Source organism: Topomyia yanbarensis, chromosome 2 (genome assembly GCF_030247195.1).
Source record: "Topomyia yanbarensis strain Yona2022 chromosome 2, ASM3024719v1, whole genome shotgun sequence".
NCBI classification, from domain to species: Eukaryota; Metazoa; Arthropoda; class Insecta; order Diptera; family Culicidae; genus Topomyia; species Topomyia yanbarensis.
Window position 1 is genome coordinate 348,241,750 of NC_080671.1, and position 18,609 is coordinate 348,260,358.

At 36.5% G+C, this 18,609-nt stretch overlaps 1 protein-coding gene across 1 annotated transcript in view; it reads left to right on the top strand.

Moving 5' to 3' along the window:
* The first annotated feature begins 6,107 nt into the window (after positions 1-6,107).
* Positions 6,108-18,609, top strand: part of LOC131684178 (ceramide synthase 6) — a 53,477-nt gene continuing 40,975 nt past the window's right edge. The window contains exon 1 of the mRNA XM_058966828.1: positions 6,108-6,983. Within this exon, the coding sequence (XP_058822811.1) occupies positions 6,799-6,983 (185 nt within the window). The 5' untranslated portion in view covers positions 6,108-6,798. The remainder of the gene's footprint in view (positions 6,984-18,609) is intronic.

Consider the following 18,609-nt stretch of genomic DNA (forward strand, 5'->3'; position numbering starts at 1 on the left):
AATTTTTGATCTAGAGCGAAAAACTAAAATTTTTCTGATTTTCTATGTCAATAGCAAGCGACGTGCGCAGATTTTTTTCAATATTTTGATTTTACGCTAAATGGCGCACTTTTGAATGAAAAACGCCGTAAATGTCAAAAAATTGACACAAAATTGTTAATTAAAAAAAATTAAGCAATAAAAAATATAAAATCCTACGTACGTCGCTGGGGAAATCAATTTTGAATATGCTCTGTAAATTTCAAAGCGATCAAAAATCATTTGTTCGAGTTACATTTCCGGCCAGCTCAAAAAAAAAATGGTTTCGAGAAAAACGCGGGTAAAGTGTTCAGTACACACGCGATATACATAAAACAGGTATTCCGCAAACCCCTCGACTGCGGACACACCTTTTCACGAGCAACCTTGAGCTAATGATGACAGCGGGTACGAACTAGAGTTTCCGGTTTGGATCAGAATTGATTTGATCAAAGAAGTTACGGTGGTTTGATCACGTTAGTTGAGATTATTTCAAAGTAAATTGAATTTGCGATTGCTTACACATTTATATTCTAACTTTGATTGATATAATTAGTTTACAATTGCATGCTCTACGGTAGTAATGAGAAATGGATTTTAATATCGGCTATGAATTCATTATCCATATTTGTAGGTTAGTGGCGTCCAACGTGGAGCCAATTAGGATAACGAGGGTATTTTGGACCAGTACCACATTTTGGACCACCTGACGATGATTTGTACATTTTTCCATTTAAAGCTCATAACAAATTGAAATATTGCTAATGATACACTTAAATTATCATGTTAGAAAGTACCTTCCGTTATATTCTGAGTGAAATTGTTTAATTGGAAGCAATGAACAGAAAAATTTTAATGGTGTTTTCACATTTCAGCTGAACTGGTCCAAAATCAGAAGGAGGTGGCATTGTTGTAACCAACATCGAAGAGTTATTATTTCTAAAGTGTAACATTTGAATCATGCAAATATCGTTAGTATGCTTATAAAATTCATAAGAAGTTGATTTTAGGTTGTAAAAGCAATTAGATGCATGGAAATTGTTATTTTGGGTATATCCAAAATATGTTAGCTATTTCCAAACGATAACATATTATCGCCATGCTCCCAATCAACTCTGACAGCTCTTTGCATATCTACTCTGCATTTAAAAAAAGTTCACTTTTTGTTCCTAGAAAAGCACTTCTTAGTCAATCATGTACAAATTCATTGTACAAAGTAAGATATGTGAACATTTAGATGGTCCAAAATCTGCTGGTGTCATTTTTTGGATTTAGTGTCATTTTTTATTGTTGCGGTATCCCATCTAAGTGGAATGCTCGGGAAAAGTGCCATAACGGTGGTTTCGGAAGCCTATACCTGTTACAGATCAGCCAAGTGAATTGGGTGAGATAAATCTAATTTATAATTAATTTTTAATATCCATATAGTTGAATATTGTATAAATCACTCCAAAGCCACATCCCAATGCCCTTCCCTACAAACCAATTCTAACATCCGTAATGCCTATGGAGATTGTGAGGGTTTCCCACATCTTCTTAAACAGGTATTCAACTAACATTTCCTTCCCTTTGGCGATCGCTAGAACATGGCCAAGTGTGTAGTAAACTATACTATTGTATACAAAGATGTCACTGTACCAGCCACCCATGATGATTGCGGTCGTTTTTGTTATGCTATGCTATGCTATTTAGATGGTCCACATTCTGTTTCGAGATTTATCCAAAAATATGTTTGCAGCAATGGCACATAGGATTATCGATGGTCCAAAATATACTTTGTTTACGGTTCAAAATAAAGTTGAGTGGACCAAGATAAGCAAAATGCGCGTTAACGATTTCTCATTTTTCCCAAGTAGAGTAATAGAGGTATTTTGGCCACCTCACATATTTTGGCCCACCCAATCACTTTTTTTATGTTTATTAAACGAATTTACATAAAATTTTGAAAATCTAGTCGCAGTTTTCTTGAAAAACTCTTATTACAGTTATTTTATTCCAAGATTATTGTTGCAGATACATATTACCATTATAAATCGCAAAATTGTGGAAACTCATCAACCTCTATACAGGAATGATGGAAAAACTGGAGGAAGTAGCAATGTTGCGAACTACTTTCAAAACATATTGTTATTAAAATACGTCATTTTTTGTTGAACAAATCATGTTACTGTAATCATAACTAATTGACGAAAGTAAAATTGCGTAAATTATACTAAAAATTACATCGCATATCATACAATAAGCTATGACCATAATATATTGTACGATTTAGGGATAAAACACATTTCTACCATATCTTCTGCAATTTACCTTTTCATCCGTTTCTTGACGTTATTGCTACTCAATGAAGAATGTAGGCGGCAAAGCTTGTTGTTTCGCATATTTTTCCGTCTTGTTTATTTGACACGGCTCGATGTGTTAGCATAAATGAGCCGTGGGACTTTTTCGATTTTTATACCATGTAAAAATTAAAATTAACTTTCTAAATGCCTGCCTATCGGGTCTTGTTGCCACAGCTCGACGCTGCGTGTTGAGATTCTCTTCCTTGGCTGTGAAACATTCTGTGTTGTCGCCCGGACTATGGAGATCATTCGTTCCGTCTTGTCACGCGTTTTTGCTCACGTCCATGTCGTCTTCGGTACTGCATTCATGATGCTAACAGTCGCATGTTTTATTTGCTTCTTGAACTTATAACTCGCTTTTGTTAATCCGTTTCCATCGGCATTTGATTCTTTATTGATGGTGTTTTTTTTAATTCGTTTATTTGGCACGGGTCAAGGCGTTAGCTTCACGGAGCCGTGGGTCTTTTATATATTTACATGATGTAAACAATAAAAATAACAAACAATTAATGCTAAGATCGATGCCGTACGCGCGACTTGCCATTGCGCGCGGAGATCCGTTTTCGTGTCGGGGAAATCCTTGCATTCACGTCAACTATATCAAAGGGTTCATTTGTATCTTTGTCGTCTTCGTACTTGTCCGGGTCGTCATCGGGGTTACTGCCTTGATGTTCGCGATCAGGTGTTGTTCCTAACTTCTTTCCCTTTCGGGTCACGACCGTGAACCCTCCATCATTGCATAGAATTGGCACGTGTTAGTTTGTCCTTGATATGTACATAGAGTTTGCTGTATAATGGTATCACCCCTTCTGTTGTGTACTGCAGGGTAAGGTAAGAGGGAATGGGTTGGTCAACCCGCATTCTCACCACAAAAACACCATTTGAAATACCTGGAAAGTAGTTTCTCCACGTATCCTCCGTGATTGATTCCACTTCTCCGAAATACGACATGAATCTTTTAATGGCCACTTTGCAAGTACGTGGTGCCAAATCATGTAATTTAACTTCCACGTTTCCGTTATCCATATACACAGGGATCTTGATTTTTGCGGTGTCACAATCCAGAACGTGTTTCAAGTTGTTTTGCGAAATGATTTTTTTTTGCCTGGGCAAATTTGTTGAACGTTATCAGCACCGCGTGTCTGACGTGCTCCAGCTGAATGAAACTGACGTCTGAACACCGAAGCTGCATTTTCTCCTTCAGCAAATGTTCCACATCACCAATACTCGGTCTTATGCGGAAAGACCGGAAGTCAATGGCCACCGTGTTGGTCCGAAGAATCACATTTTGTTGTCTCGAGACTCAGTCATCTTGATAGAATAATAGTAACGGTTCCCTTTGTTCTTCAGACAAAGCACACAAGAAAAAAGCATCTGCTTGCGCTGGCTTGGGTGCAGCAGAGAGCACACTGGTATTGTGACTGATGCCTTTGGTGGTTGAGAATAGACTGAAGCTTATTGATGATGTTGGTTGTTAGTTTGGAGGCATTTGGTGTTATCATTGTTACTTCACTCTTGGTAATGGCTGTTGGTTTAGTGGTACTGGGCCCGATCGTTGTTGATCTCGTGTTTGTTGCTGCTCGCGGCATTATTCAGCTCATTTGAATAAATACTGTTGTTACATATAATAGACTTCCATATTCGAGAAAATATGTATAAAATACTTCCGTAAACAATTGAATGAAATTCCGTTGAAACACTTTCGCTGCCGTACCAGTATATTCCAAACTAGCGGTATAAGCTGTCAATACAGTCAAAAGGCAGTACTTTTGAATAATTCATTCGATCTTACTCAAATCAATAGCTCGAGATGGATGTTCACCCTGACATTTTCTATAGTAGACCAGTAAACTGACGTAAGATTTAGAAATCAACTAAATTTGTGCAAATAGAATTCTACGAGAAAAATAACCATATGTACATATTAGACACGAGTATTTTTATTCAGTTGACGTCATCTTGCAATGGTCCATAGAAATAAAGACGTTGAATCTCTAGTATGACGACTTGTCATTTCAATTGTTTGTTTACCATTTACCTAACAGTGTCATTCCAATCGAGAACGAGACGTGCCAATGGCCCCATGGTATGTTATGCGATTGGAATGACTTGACAGATACATGGTAAACGATTGAGATGGCGAGTCATTATTCAGAGATTCAGTCACATTAATAGGAATAACATGGATGAATCAAAAGAGAAAGCTGGAATAAAAATAGAATTTGATAATCCTCTATTCTTTATTTCTGTGACGGTAGTTTACTACACCAATATTAAATTACTGCGAGTATACACGAAGTGGACGACAATATGTTTGCAAAATTATTCCCATGGCCAAAATATATTTCCGCCACGGGCCAAAATGAAATTTGGGTGGCGGAAATAGAAAAAAATGAAAATTATGAAAAATACAACTTTTATTGATTTCTTAGTAAATTATACGTTTTTAAGGGATCTGTATTGATGGTCAGATGTAAGCCGATGTTGTGTATGAGTATATTTACCAACCTTTGCAGTCTTTATGTCTTATTCGCAAAATGTTAAAAACTATGTCCTAAAGTGGGCCAAAATACCTTTTTTACCCTAGTTGTCTTATGTGGTTTTCGTTTGAGGCGAAACTGAGTCAGTTCCTAACCCCAACTGCTGTCAAAATGTATGAACTGACAGCGGTTGGGGTTAGAACCTGACTCAGTTTCAGGTTCAAGCGAAATCGCCATTAGACTGACCCTGTCACCAATTGCTTCCAAATATCGATCCTGAGACGAAAGATAGTAACCATAAAAACGTATGCTGTGAAGTGAAAAGATTAAAAAGAATTTAATTAATTATTTGTATTGCAGGAAATTTTTAACTGCGAAGCGAAATAAACAGTTTAAGAATACGGAAAGTTATATCCTTCATGCTTCCGCAACAAGAGGCGTTGCGTGAGAATTAAAAATTTGAACATTTATGTATTGTTTTCGTCTTCCGTGTTCTAGGAAATCATTTTGAACATCTTAAAGCACATTATAAACTTATAAATAGAAAATCGATTTTTTGAATATTACATCGTGGTGTAACCCCTTAGTATATCTATTCGTGTCCGCTTAACGATTTGATCACATTTAATTGATGAAGGATTTGTTCGCCAATTATTCACCACTAAAGAGATGCTTATGTGGTTTGTGTATGAGATGCAACTAAAATGTATGAACTGACAGCGGTTAAAATTAGAACCGGGCTCAGTTTCGGGATCGAACAAATTGGCATTAATGATGATCTAAACACCCTGTATAGTACCCTAACACCATCTATAGGCGATCAGCACGCAAAGCTACGTAATTAAATCTACGAACGCGCTCCACATCGCAGACACAACAGAACGTCAAAATCATACTCGCAAAACATCATACTCCCACACGAGCGAAAGAGATAGATACTGTGTCCCAATGCGTTGCAATTTACAGCTGTAGATGAAAGTCATATTTTAATGTATTAGAAACCGAAAAAGTCTAAGAAAGTATATGAAAACAGTAATTTATTACGTCATAAATTTACAAAATGCGAGCGAGAGAGCAATAGCATTGCCTCAACACCAAAATCCAGCTCATTGCTGCGAACCGTGTGTAGCGGCTTTAGTTGTAACAACTACCACCCCATTTAACGGGTTTCATTCATCCAAAAGGGTGTGTGTTCGTTCGGTCGGTGATGTTCCGTTGCACAGAGCTGTCACCACAAACCGCTCGTGGTCGCTTGAACTGAAAGAGGAAAGAAACGTTCGATTAGTCATATTCATTCGCTTGCTCGGATTGTCGTTTAGTCGTCGCTCAAAATATTAATTAATTTGTCACTCGTTCTCGTTCCAGTTGAGATTGGGAATCTTTACGAGTCGGTTGTTATAATTTTACTCGAAATACCAGCAGCAGAGATCGAGTATGTTTTGTTAACTGGCTAGTGTATTTGTGTGTACATTGTCAATCGTAAAAAGTGACCACGCGATCCGAATCGAGAGAAAATAGTGAAAAAGCGGCCATCGGAAAAGAAAAGCAAAAAATATCGATTTAGGTGAAAAGTGCTCACTGATCGGTTTGTAGCTTTCAGTAGTAATATTGTCGGTGTTATTCTAAATTCGAAGAAAAAACAAAACCCCAGTAGGTCTGGAGATTGACCCCATTAACCGTGCGGTTTCTTGTTTTTTCCGACATGGGATTCCTTTCGTGGGTGTAATCTTGAATGAATGCTAGAATCGCTTCTCCGTTTGTCCGGGCAAGGGGAAAGTGCCACAGTGAGTTTCTGCCCCTTCGATTAGCGTGTTGCTGATATATTGCCTGCGTTGATGTGTTGGAAGTCATCCGAGGATATCAGTGGTGTAGTAGTGCTGCAGTATTGTAACAGAAGATAACATTTTTTTACTGAATTATCCGATTGTGCCTCGGTACACGTCCTTGACTGAAGTGTGATGGAGCTGGTTCATGCAATCACGGGAACATTCTGGTCAACCAAAGTCTGGCTGCCCCCAAACGTCACCTGGGACGACATCCGACCGGGAGTTCGGCCGGATGTGAATCATGCCGACTATAGACACCTGGTGTATCCCATTCCGCTGGCAGCAGTCATTCTGCTGATACGGTTCGTCGTCGAGCGGTAAGTTGAGAAAACTTTCCCCGAAATATGCACTCTCGGTGATAAGCGCTACCAAGTAGCGCCTTAAGTGAATCATAACCTCAACCCACGAAAACGGCTCATTTCCTTCGGTCGGTTTGTTTGCTTTCGCTTCGGCTGACCTATTCGCTGCACAGTGGGCAGCAGTGTTTTTATAAGTGTCCAAATAATTTTCAAAATTTCTTTATGGGTCGATATCTTACCAAAACCTAGTTTTTATTTCGGGGTTTTCATTTTTGTTTTCGATATTTCACTACACTACCTATGATCGCAAGTCAGTCCCATGTAGACAGGGAATCCTATAGTTCACGGGACTGACTTGCGATTAATCGAAAGTCAGTCTTATTTTCTATGGTATTCTACATGGCACCGAATTATGGTTGTAGGCTGTGCAATAAATATCTCGACAAACATATGATTACGGCCTAAAAGCCAACTGTCAAAATCCACTTTTAATGGAAATTCCGGACAAACCGTTACTAGCTGAACACAGTTCACAACAGTTTATGAAAGAGAAAACTTATCTCTTTCGTTTACTACCAACATATGTGATTGGCATGTAACGGTTTGTCCGGAACTTCCATTCAAAGTGGATTTTGACAGTTGGCTTTTAGGCCGTAATCATATGTTTGTCGAGATATATTTGCTGCCTTACGCTACACTGATGGGCAAAATTATCAGCAAATGTTTTTCTAATCATCTGTTTTTGGTTGCATTTGATAGAATATTCATTCAATTTACATCACAATGTTGTTGAATATTATAATGTCCCATAATTTCTTCTATTGACTTTCACACACCGCTTAGAGACAATGTTGACGACGAATGACCAGATCAAATCTAGACCCTATGGTTGAATAATTTTTTTTATTGTTTTCGCATAGTTTTGAAATGGTTCACAATATCGCTTTGATATTTTTCGCAATATCGCCTTGATGTCAAAGGGTAATAACAGGAAATTTCATGGGCCTTTTGAAAAACCTATTGTTGATGGAGAAACACGAATAATTTATGAAATGGTCGTAATAAAACAAAATAATTGTGCTGTTAAAACAAAATTTAAAATATCTCAAGAACTACTACATTTCAGAATTTTTATCATGATCATTTTGATTTGAAATGGCGTTTAGAATCATATTCAGAAGGAAGACTGCGTGTTTAAGCACAAATAGTATGGATTATTAAATATGCCAAAAGTTGTTGTTACGCAAACTTTTTTATTAAGAGCTCTATGACCTAAATACACAGAAAAAGTTACTTTTACGCCTTTAAAACGATAAACGTTAGATTGTTGACAAATTATGATGGAGAAAAGCGAATAAATTTTAAAAAGGCCATAATGCCATAATTACGCAAATTAATTGTTTTGGTTGAAGCAAAACTATTGCATTTTGGAAGATGTTTATTAAATGCTTTTTGATTTAAACGTCCCCTAATCGCAAGTCAGTCCCATGTTCTATGGCATTCCATATCCACATGGGACTGACTTCCGATTATAGGCAGTAAAATGATTCATAGAATCATATTCTGTAAAAAAAATATAGTTTTGTCAACTAATATGAAATTTACAACATGTACACTAAGGTTTTTTGCACAGTTTTTTACGTAGTTTTTCTACGTAGATTTTTGAACTTACGCGGTTTTATTTACTCGGTATTTTGAATTTACGCGGCTTCATTCGCGCGGATTTTTAAATATACGCGGTTTTCATCTACGCGGATTTTTGAATTTACATGGCTTCCATTAACGCGGATTACGATTTAATTTACGCGGTCTTCATTTACGCGAATTGTTAAATTTACGCGGTTTTCATTTACGAGGATTTTTAAATTTTCGCGGCCTGTATTCCCCGCGTAAAAAAATGTATGAAGTTATTGTTAGAAAAACTGTTTTGCCGATAAGTTCTCTATCATGCAATCACATTCCAAATGTTTCTTTTCTCTTTAGGTTTCTGTTGAAAAATAAAAAAATGCAAAACAATGTTTTTTTAATCTAAATTTTTAACATAAATTTTCGTTTTTGTGAAAAATGTCACATTTTTTCAAGCGTTTCTTTTTGTTCATAAGTATTTATTCCCTGTTATTCGTTCTTAGATAGTTCTGCTGTATAAAATACAGTAATCGAAAGTAAAAATATTGCAAGTAATGCACGCAAAACCGTCTACGTTCTTTTAAAAAATTGCTCTAGAATCAAATTAATCTTAATGACTGTGGAAAATGTTTAGTCTTCCATGCAGGTAAAACGTGTAAAGTTTTATCGGAATCTAATATGGTCGGTCACGATTTTAAAGATTTTCGGACGGAGCTTCGTGGAATTCCTCAAGTGCAGTAGCTTGATTAACTAAAGTTCGTCGTAATAATTCATCCAGACTAAATATGAGTTAGTGCGCATCGATTATTTAAAGAGAGAGAAATCTCTGAGAGCGGGAACGTTTATAAAATTCTCCGCAACTACTATGTGCGTGAACTTCTTTTAGTTAGAAAAAAACAATCAGCTCAGTAAAAAAAATAAATGAATGCGCTTGCGCTCCGGAAATGTTTAAAAACTTATATCGAACCTGGAGATGGAAAATCCAATAGTTGAACTGGAAGCAGGCCATTGAGGATGGAACAAATCTTAGGCAGTTTTGTTGACTTGAAACGAGCGTTTGAAACAATTGATCGCCGTAAACTTATTTGTTTTGGAGAGGTTATAGTGTAAGAGAAAATGCTACTGAGTGGTTTCTCAGTAATAAAGCGCAAGCGCTCTGCATTATAGGAAGCCAAAATTAACCTCGGTGTTCCACAGGGTAGTGTACTAGAACTACTTTGTTTATCCTGTATATTAACGACATTAAAAAAATCTTGGGGAACAAGAAAGTTAACCTGTTTTTCTATGACACAGTTTTGTTTACCAACGGTGATAGTTTCAATGAGTGCATCCGGCTAATGAACTATACCATCCGGAAAACTAACGAAAAGTTTGGTGCTCTGTGTCGGATCACAAGGTTTCTCGCATTCAACTCGAGGATAATTGCTTTGAGGACAATTATAGCTACTCATTTTGATTATTGCGCTTCCATTTTGTTTTTAGCATCCAAGAAACCGCGAAATCGAATGCAGATTCTCCAAAATAAGGTAATGCGACTTGTGTATACGATGGGATAAACGAACTCCACGAAGTTTAAAGCTCGGTTGTTTACAATGGATGTCGGTACAGCAACGTATTGAATATAAAACACTTGTTTTATCTATAGAGTAAAAAATGAATGTCGCCGTAGTATCTGTCTAGCACTGTTGTGTGCGGAACAGATGTGCACCGGTATGAAACAAGGCTAGCCTGCAATCTGAGATTGTTTAGCGCTGAGAAATCTTGTTCGCAGAACTCTTTATGTTATAAAGGCTACAATTTGATCAACGACCAAGTGAATCAATAACCTGAATTAATTTAGCCTGCGAGATATTTGTGAAGCGGCGAACTTCGGAAAGAAGAGCATACACGGAAATGAAGTAAGATTAAAGTAATCTCTCATGATGGAAAACTGTTATCGAAAGATATCTACTCGTAAACCTGCTACACTACGATGGATGTGTATGGGTGTGAAGTGGGCCATCCCAGCAAAAAACACGCTAGCATACGCGACATGAAGACGACCACACGATCAGAACACGTTAACATAGAAACGCTTGTGTCCTTCGCGATAATACAAATCTGGTAACACACGCAAGCATGTCATCGCGATCATCTACGCCTACCTGTGTCCGCGATCTCGCATAGAAATGGCTCGGTGATGAAGTCAGTATGTTAGCACTTACGAATTTATAAACGTCGCCTGAAGTGCGATTATACCAGCACACGTTTCCACGCGAACATGAATTGGTCACGTCCGGAAGCCTCTGTATTTGATTCTAGCGGCCTAGGTCACGCCTTCAATCATGGTCTCAAAAAAAAAAAAACAAACTCATGCACTAGAAGTCTCAGGGCACCAAAACCGGATACTCTAGTGATATGGAGTAACTCACTCCCTTCTAGATCTGAACCGCACATTCAAATTCTTGATTTGTGCGAGCATTAAATACGAATATATAAGTGGTTACACGGGTCTATAAACGAATGTACACGAAGAAAAAAGTACTGTAAATTTCAAGAAAATCTGAATTACGCACAATAATTTTTTGATTTGTTCAATGATTTATACAGATTTCTCGTTGAAACAACAATAATTTTTGTTAATTTCAAAATAAATTAATGTTGTTAGGCTTTTTGACAGAGCCAGGCATCTAACTAAAAAAAAGTTGATTTTACACAGTTTTTGTGTTGAAACTATATCAAATGTATTCGTTTTGATAAAGTATATTATTTAGAATTAAAAACAATACAAGTAGCATCAAAACTTGGCTATATATTTGAAACGAATGATGGAATAATTGAAGTGGGTTGTCAAAAATATTTGCGACAATAAACATACAAGTTGAAATGAATACAAATGCTTTTGAAACTGTGACAGGTGCTTTATTTTTTTATTGCTTTTTTCTAATTAAATGCCAAAGTTGCTTGAAGTTCCAAAGCTGCATAGTAAGTTTAGTCGGAATATCAGCCGGAACGCTGGCTGGCTCTAGTCCATATTCCGTCTCCAGCGGCACAACCGATTCTAATTAGAATCGGTTGTATCAGTGGAGCCGGAATACTTCCAGTTCCTGTGGAAAAATGAAGAAAGAAAGCAACGGAGAAGGAATTAGCTACTCAATCTCTATATGTATAATTCAAATACTTACCAAAAAGTCAATAACAGTTGATGACAGATGAATTTCTACTGCAGAAATCTGTTTCATTTCGAACGCCTCAATAAATAATTCTTCACTGGAAGCCATTATGAAATTGTAAATGAAAAAGAACAACGCAACGAAACATTGTTTTGAATCCACATAAAAAAATATTACAAAAATATAAATAGTGGTATCGACAAAGAATTTCAATTGATATAAATTATACTATCTGTTTTGACTACCAATATATATTTTTAATTTCAATATGGTTTGAACAACTGAAAATAAACTTGTTTCTTTTCTTTCAAAAAATGACAAATATTTCTTTTAAATAAAGATCTAGGTAGAATCAATTTTCTTTTTGCTCTTTGAAGTAATTGTTTGATTTTTCAGTTTAACTACGACATATTTTCCTGCGTGTATACACGCGAAGTTACATATACGCGAAACACACGCCCGCGTGATCAAACCCGATTACATAAGAACACTCTAGTCCTGCGCGATAATACAGCCCTGGTCACAAACTCGACCACGCAATTACGATCATCCACGTAAAACTACGGCAGAGATCTGGCAAACATATAAATAGCTTAGTGATGAACTGAACGTTTTAACAACTATAATTTATAAACGCAGTTTAAGGTGCGACTATAAAAACGCGCGATTATGAATTGGACACGTCCGAAAGCTCCTACCCTTGATCTTAGCACCCTAGGTCAATTTCTTCAGTTCGAACATCTGAACTGTTCACTCAAAACTAAACATCAGACTCGCAGTCGTTGCAAATATTCAAATGGCACGCGAACTTACATACACTCTAGCACACATACACGACATAGAAACGTCCAAGCGATCAAACACGTTGACATGCAATCGCTCAATCCTTCGCGATAATCCTCGGACACCTAGGCTCGTGATCTCGTAAACATGAAAACGCCCCGGTACACAGTGATGCCACTCAGAACAAAAGTTGGCCAAAATCTCTAAATCTCAAATAAGAAATTTCCTACCGACATGGGAAACGTCAATTTTGGCTTTGGTGTCGCAATGTGGTTGAATGGTATATTATACAAAATACATTTTTGTATTACTTGGGTTTTATTTAATAATATTACTTTATTTCGCAAGAAACAGTGATGGAAATTAGTAAGTCTTGTACTTGTTGTTGGTATTCTAATTTATTGCTCATTTCTCAAAGTAGACATTTATAGGGTCGGATGCTACCATTGATCCAGCGAAATTATCTTCGTTTTTGCCAATGTACGCGATGATTTCCTCGAGTGACCTATTCTATATCTTCGAACTTCTTCATTCGAAGCCTCTTGATCTTCCTCAAACAAATAACCAATTGGAAGAACAGATACTTTTATAATATTATCCATAGAGCCGACTTTATTACAATTGCTCTGAATGGAACAATGCTGTCAGAGATATTTTCAGTTATCGGTGAAAAATTTTACGTTTATATTTTCTCGTTCCCCTAAAATATTTCTGAAAACTGAAAAATCTTATCAGTTTGAACTATCTCCTACTGCCATTTCCATTCAATGGAACTATTGAAAACTTTGCATGAGATGTGTATTGAGGATCGGAAAGTAAAAAATGAGCAGCGTCTAGCACTACTAGAGAGGTATCTATCTTGATCAAAACAGGTTTTTCGTGTTTCTTTACTACAACACTTTCAAGAACAAGTGGTTTTGGACATAGGATTTGGGCTAGGAAAAAGTTGGACATGAAAGAGTTAATTTCATCCATATTATTCATTTTGTTTGGACGGCGCCGGTGGTTGAGTAGTAAGCGTGACCGCCACTCATTCCGGTTGGCCTGGGTTCAATTCCAGCCGAGGTCGTTGAGATTTTTCTGAGGTGAAAAAATCTGTGGTCACGTCTTCCTTCGGAAGGGAAGTAAAGCCGTTGTTCCCCGGTCCACGAGTTGATGGATCGATATCTAGTCCAGATAGTAGGGTCATCTCTCTAACGTCGGTAAAGAAGAAGTAGAATCCAACTTCTATACTTACTAACAAATTCCTCCTCCCGTGATACTTGTGGAGTGCGCAGTAGTATATACGGCCTCTAGCAAAAGCAAGTATTGGACTAACATCCCTTCCCTTTCCTTCCGCGATCTACGTTCGGGCCTGGCAGGCGCCGGTATTGACCAATAAACACTTTAGGATTACCAGGAATTGCATATTGAAAGATGTTTCGCTACTCCCAGGCGTAATTATCCACTGATTCCTTGTGCAACTTCAGCTAGTCCAGATCGATAACGGAGTAGCAGCCAAGGGTGGTCGCACAAGCTCACAAGCTCAAGCTCAAGCTCCATATTATTCATTTTGTTTGTTCTTTTAATTTTGTTATTTTAATTTATTTTTGTGATTATTCATTTTATTATTTTATTATTTTATTATTTCATTATATTTTTACAGTTCATATATTTTATTCAGTTTCTTTATTTTATTATTTATTCTTTTCGTTAATTTCATCCAAATAATTAAAAAAAACCGTTATTTGTATAACTTTTGATTGCTATTGTCTAATGTTCTTTTAAACTAATTTGGTATATTTATTTTATAAATTTGCTTTATACTAATTATTCTACCCATGAATTTGAAAAGCTTTTTTGCATTCTTTATTAATTTTAACATTCATTTTATTGATTTTTTATAATTCATTCAGTTTATCCTAGGTTTTGAACTCGAAACTGTATTCATCTTATCTCTAGTTGGGTGCTAACTTCGCGTGAGTTCTGCAAACTAAGAAATGTATCATCTCGCTGCCTGGTCGATTAAATAGGTTTTTAATCCAATATTACGTTTCGTTTCATATTGATGTAACATGTACGAATTTTGAAGATATTGAAAAGTAACTTGTGATGAAAATGTTCCAAATTCAATTATGAGCTGCGAGTGTTAAATGAGTTCGAACCCTGAAAATACCCTCATTTCTAATCAGATCTAAACATCCAAAAAGTACTTGGAGATCTTCAAATACCAACATTTTTTGCAGGCTAATAATTCAACTATTCAGGAACAGAGGAAAAATGTTTTCGATAGTGAAAATTAATCTTCATTTTTTTGGTTTTGGCCAGCTTTGCATCACTGTGCGGTGATTAAGTGAACACTTTATCACTCTATAACGATTCTGCAAGCACCCGTTTCCGCGCGGTTATGAATCGGTCACGTTCGGAAATCTCTACCCCCGGTCCTAGCAGCCGATCGCGTTAACATACACACGCTCAAGCTCTTCGCGATGATACACAAAGGCGAACATCACATCTTCCTCGCACAACTACACCCAGGATTACACAGACACAAAAGCGCCCCCGATGATTTAGTGAACGCTGTAGCACTTATAATATGATCATCGCGGTCTCAAGCGCGAACAAATAAACACACATTCCCACGCGATCGAAAGTCTCTACGCTCGCACATCTGAATCGTACACTCAACATCATAATCAGAACCACGGCTCGCAATCGGCCTTAAACCGTGTTTCCCGTTTCGTCTGCAATTGTAATGAGTGATTCTGATAGCGAGTCTCTTCGACAATCAACCTCTGGACTGCACATGATCGCAAATCGGTCCCATAAAGATAGGAATTCCCATAGAAAACAGGACAAATATATGATCATGGACAGTAGAGCTTCAGTTGAACCACGCTAAAGAAATTTAAAATTTGAAAATGTTGTTCAAGTTTGAAAAATGAACCAATTAAAAAAACCTGTTTTAATCCACGTAATGGTGTAATTGTGCCTTTCTCATTTATCCAATAGCAAGTTATATTCAATGTATTTGTGAAAAAGTCTATTACATTCTTATTACACTTTTCACACATCTACAAGGGCACGAGTGCCACGAACCTGATGAGCAACATGTTGACGATGATGTCCTTGGAACAAAAAATATGATATTTAAGTGGATAAATCAACATGAATTGAATGTTGTCTTCATGTTAACATATTTTGAGAAAGGCTTAGTTGGTGAAAATGGATTCAGTCATCACCGAATCCGATGTGACTTTAATTCTGGAATATGCCCGGTACCTTATTTCGGTTTGAATTCCTATGTAACCGTAGTAACTCCGGAATCAAAAGTCAGATCTGAATGAAATTCAATAGCAGTCAATGGGTGTATTGTATTTATCATTTGAAATCAAGTTTGTAAAAATCAGTTAAGAATTTGCTGAGAAATAGGTGTGATATTATCATACGAACTTTGATAGTTCCCCGAGAGTATCAAGAACCATCGTAGATGGCCAATATTTGTTTTGTTTTGATTATAGAGGTTTTAACCTTAGGGTCATTTGTTCTGGTTGTAGCTTCGCCAAACGGTTGACTGCTCGTCATTTTAGTTTAGCTGTGTAAATATTTTTTCAAGAAAATGGTAAGCATGTTTGGTTGTATTCAAGATGATGCTGTTCGAATAGTACTTCTAACTTTGATAGTATTAATTCAGCAAAAATTATTAGCTGACAATTAACTAACATATCTCGAGTACTTTTTCAAATGGACGTAAGTAACAATGAGAACTATGATGACTCATCATAGTGGAATTAAAACGGAAGACAACGGTTAAAGTGTTTAATATAACATTCCACTAAGTCGCTCTAAACAGTGCTTTTGTTAAAGTGTAACAATGAGAGATTCTCTTTGAGGTCTTTCTCTTCTGTTCATTACTCGGCCATTTCAACATTTACTACTCTACTCTTTGCATAATATTGTAGTAAAAACCGTCGGCTTTCGATATGTACTGGAAAATTAGTACAAAGTGTTGTAATGACGTCGTAATAAACGAAAGAGAAAGTAAACAAAGAGAGGCTCTCAATGTTACTTACGTCCATTTGAAAAAGTACTCGAGATATATATTTTCGAAATCTGAACGGATCTGATTTTTTCAGATTTGGACGAATCTGAAAGCTGACAAGTCCATACAAGTAATAAATAATGTTATAACTAGTGTATCAGGAAACGATTGAAGAGTTAAAATAACTCATTTATAAACTGGCTGTCTAGAAATGGACGAAAGCAAACAGAACAAAATCGAATATGATTTTTATTTATTCGAGTTGTTTGAAACACCCAAAGAACAACAATTTGAAAGAACAATGTGAACAATGGACTAGTTCGCTATGGACGTGTGTGGAAAAGGTCTACTTTGCGGAGAGTACAGTCGCAATGAGACGAGAAGGTATTTATGGAACATTTTTGTCATGTTGTGCCATTACATTGTACGATTGATAGATTATAGTGAAGACCCGCTTTTATCAGCCCACAATTTTGTCAGCCTCATATGAAAATTGATAGTTGGCAGTTTGATGAGCTCTAACAGACGAACCAAGTCTAATTCGAGTAAATTTTTTCTTGAGCATATTTTTCTTACTTAGAGATCCTTAATATGAAAAAATCCAACTTTTAATTTTATTTTAAATTTTGCGCTGCCTGACCCTATCAATTTAAACTAAATAATCGGAAAGGGTTATGAAGCTATATCTAGGGATCTAGGGTTGTTAAAAAGAAAGAAAAATATATGTCCCGATTTCGGCAATATCCCCGTTCTAACAGCCTAAAATTCACCAAAGGGCTGTTAAAAATGGATCTTCACTGTATTAGAATTGCATCAAGCAAGTTATTATGAAAATTCTGCTAGTTAACTTGAGTGCTTATGCTACAGAAGGCTGATGAAGTACTATCTCTGATAGTCGACACTAAGCTAACAACGTCTTTTAATATTTGGCTAGATTATAACAGAAGCGCTTTTTCTAAAGATACTTCTAGTTTGTATACCTCACATACTTGCTCTCACTGGAGTAATATGGCTCTAAATTTTCATAACTTTCCCTACCCAGTAATCTCTAGCTAATAAAATGTCGTTAAAATGTAGAAAAGTGTTATACCTAAATCGAAAATACAGCTAAGAAATCAACCGAATTTAATAAAATCGTCGATTAAAACCAACAAACGATACCGAGTTGATAGCTGAAAATCATAGTAAGAATGTCGATAGATTCTCTCATCTAATATAAAATTGGTAGTAAAAAAGTTACAGTTACACTAAAGTACGGTGAAATCTAAACCGCAAGAACCGAATTGACGATACTGAAATCGGATAGTTTATTTATGTTCTCATTCGTATTCATTACCAATTATTGGCAAAACTTATATCATACAATTTGTTTGAAAATCAATTTGTCACTAAAAGATGAATTGATCTGATCTTTTTGATATCAAATTTGAGCTGAGCGACTCCCAATTCACTTTTAATATATGGCTATGGGACGAGATTCTCCAAAAATGTATATGGCGGATGAAGAGAATATAGGTCAAAAGGGAGGGCGGGGGGTAGGTTGATGTAGAAAGAGATTGTGCGAGGGGAAGTTGAGAGGGAGCTGATGGAGTATTCAACACCCAACCGCATATTATACCCACCATTTGAGATTTGGTTTATGAAAATCGGTTCAGTCATCACCGAGTAATCGATGTGACTAATTCTGGAATACGTCCAGAACCCGAAAATTCCGGAACTGTCGATAAAGGACATTATATTCAAAGAATCTTTGATTGGCCATTAGTGATCTAGACTTGTAAATAGAAATGATGTGATCTAAACATGCAAATAGAAATGGATTTTTAACCTTTGGAGTATTACGATTGTACCGGTTTATATGGGAAATTCCTATGTGGTCGCAATAAACAAACTGTAACTTCGGAACCACATGCCAGATAGGAATGAAATTCAATAACAGTCCATGGGAGTATGTATGTATGTATCTTTCATTTAAAATCAAGTTTATAAAAAATCGGTCAAGAATTCCCTGAGAAAAAGGTGTGAGATTAACTTACGAACTTGGAAAGTACCTGGAGGCATC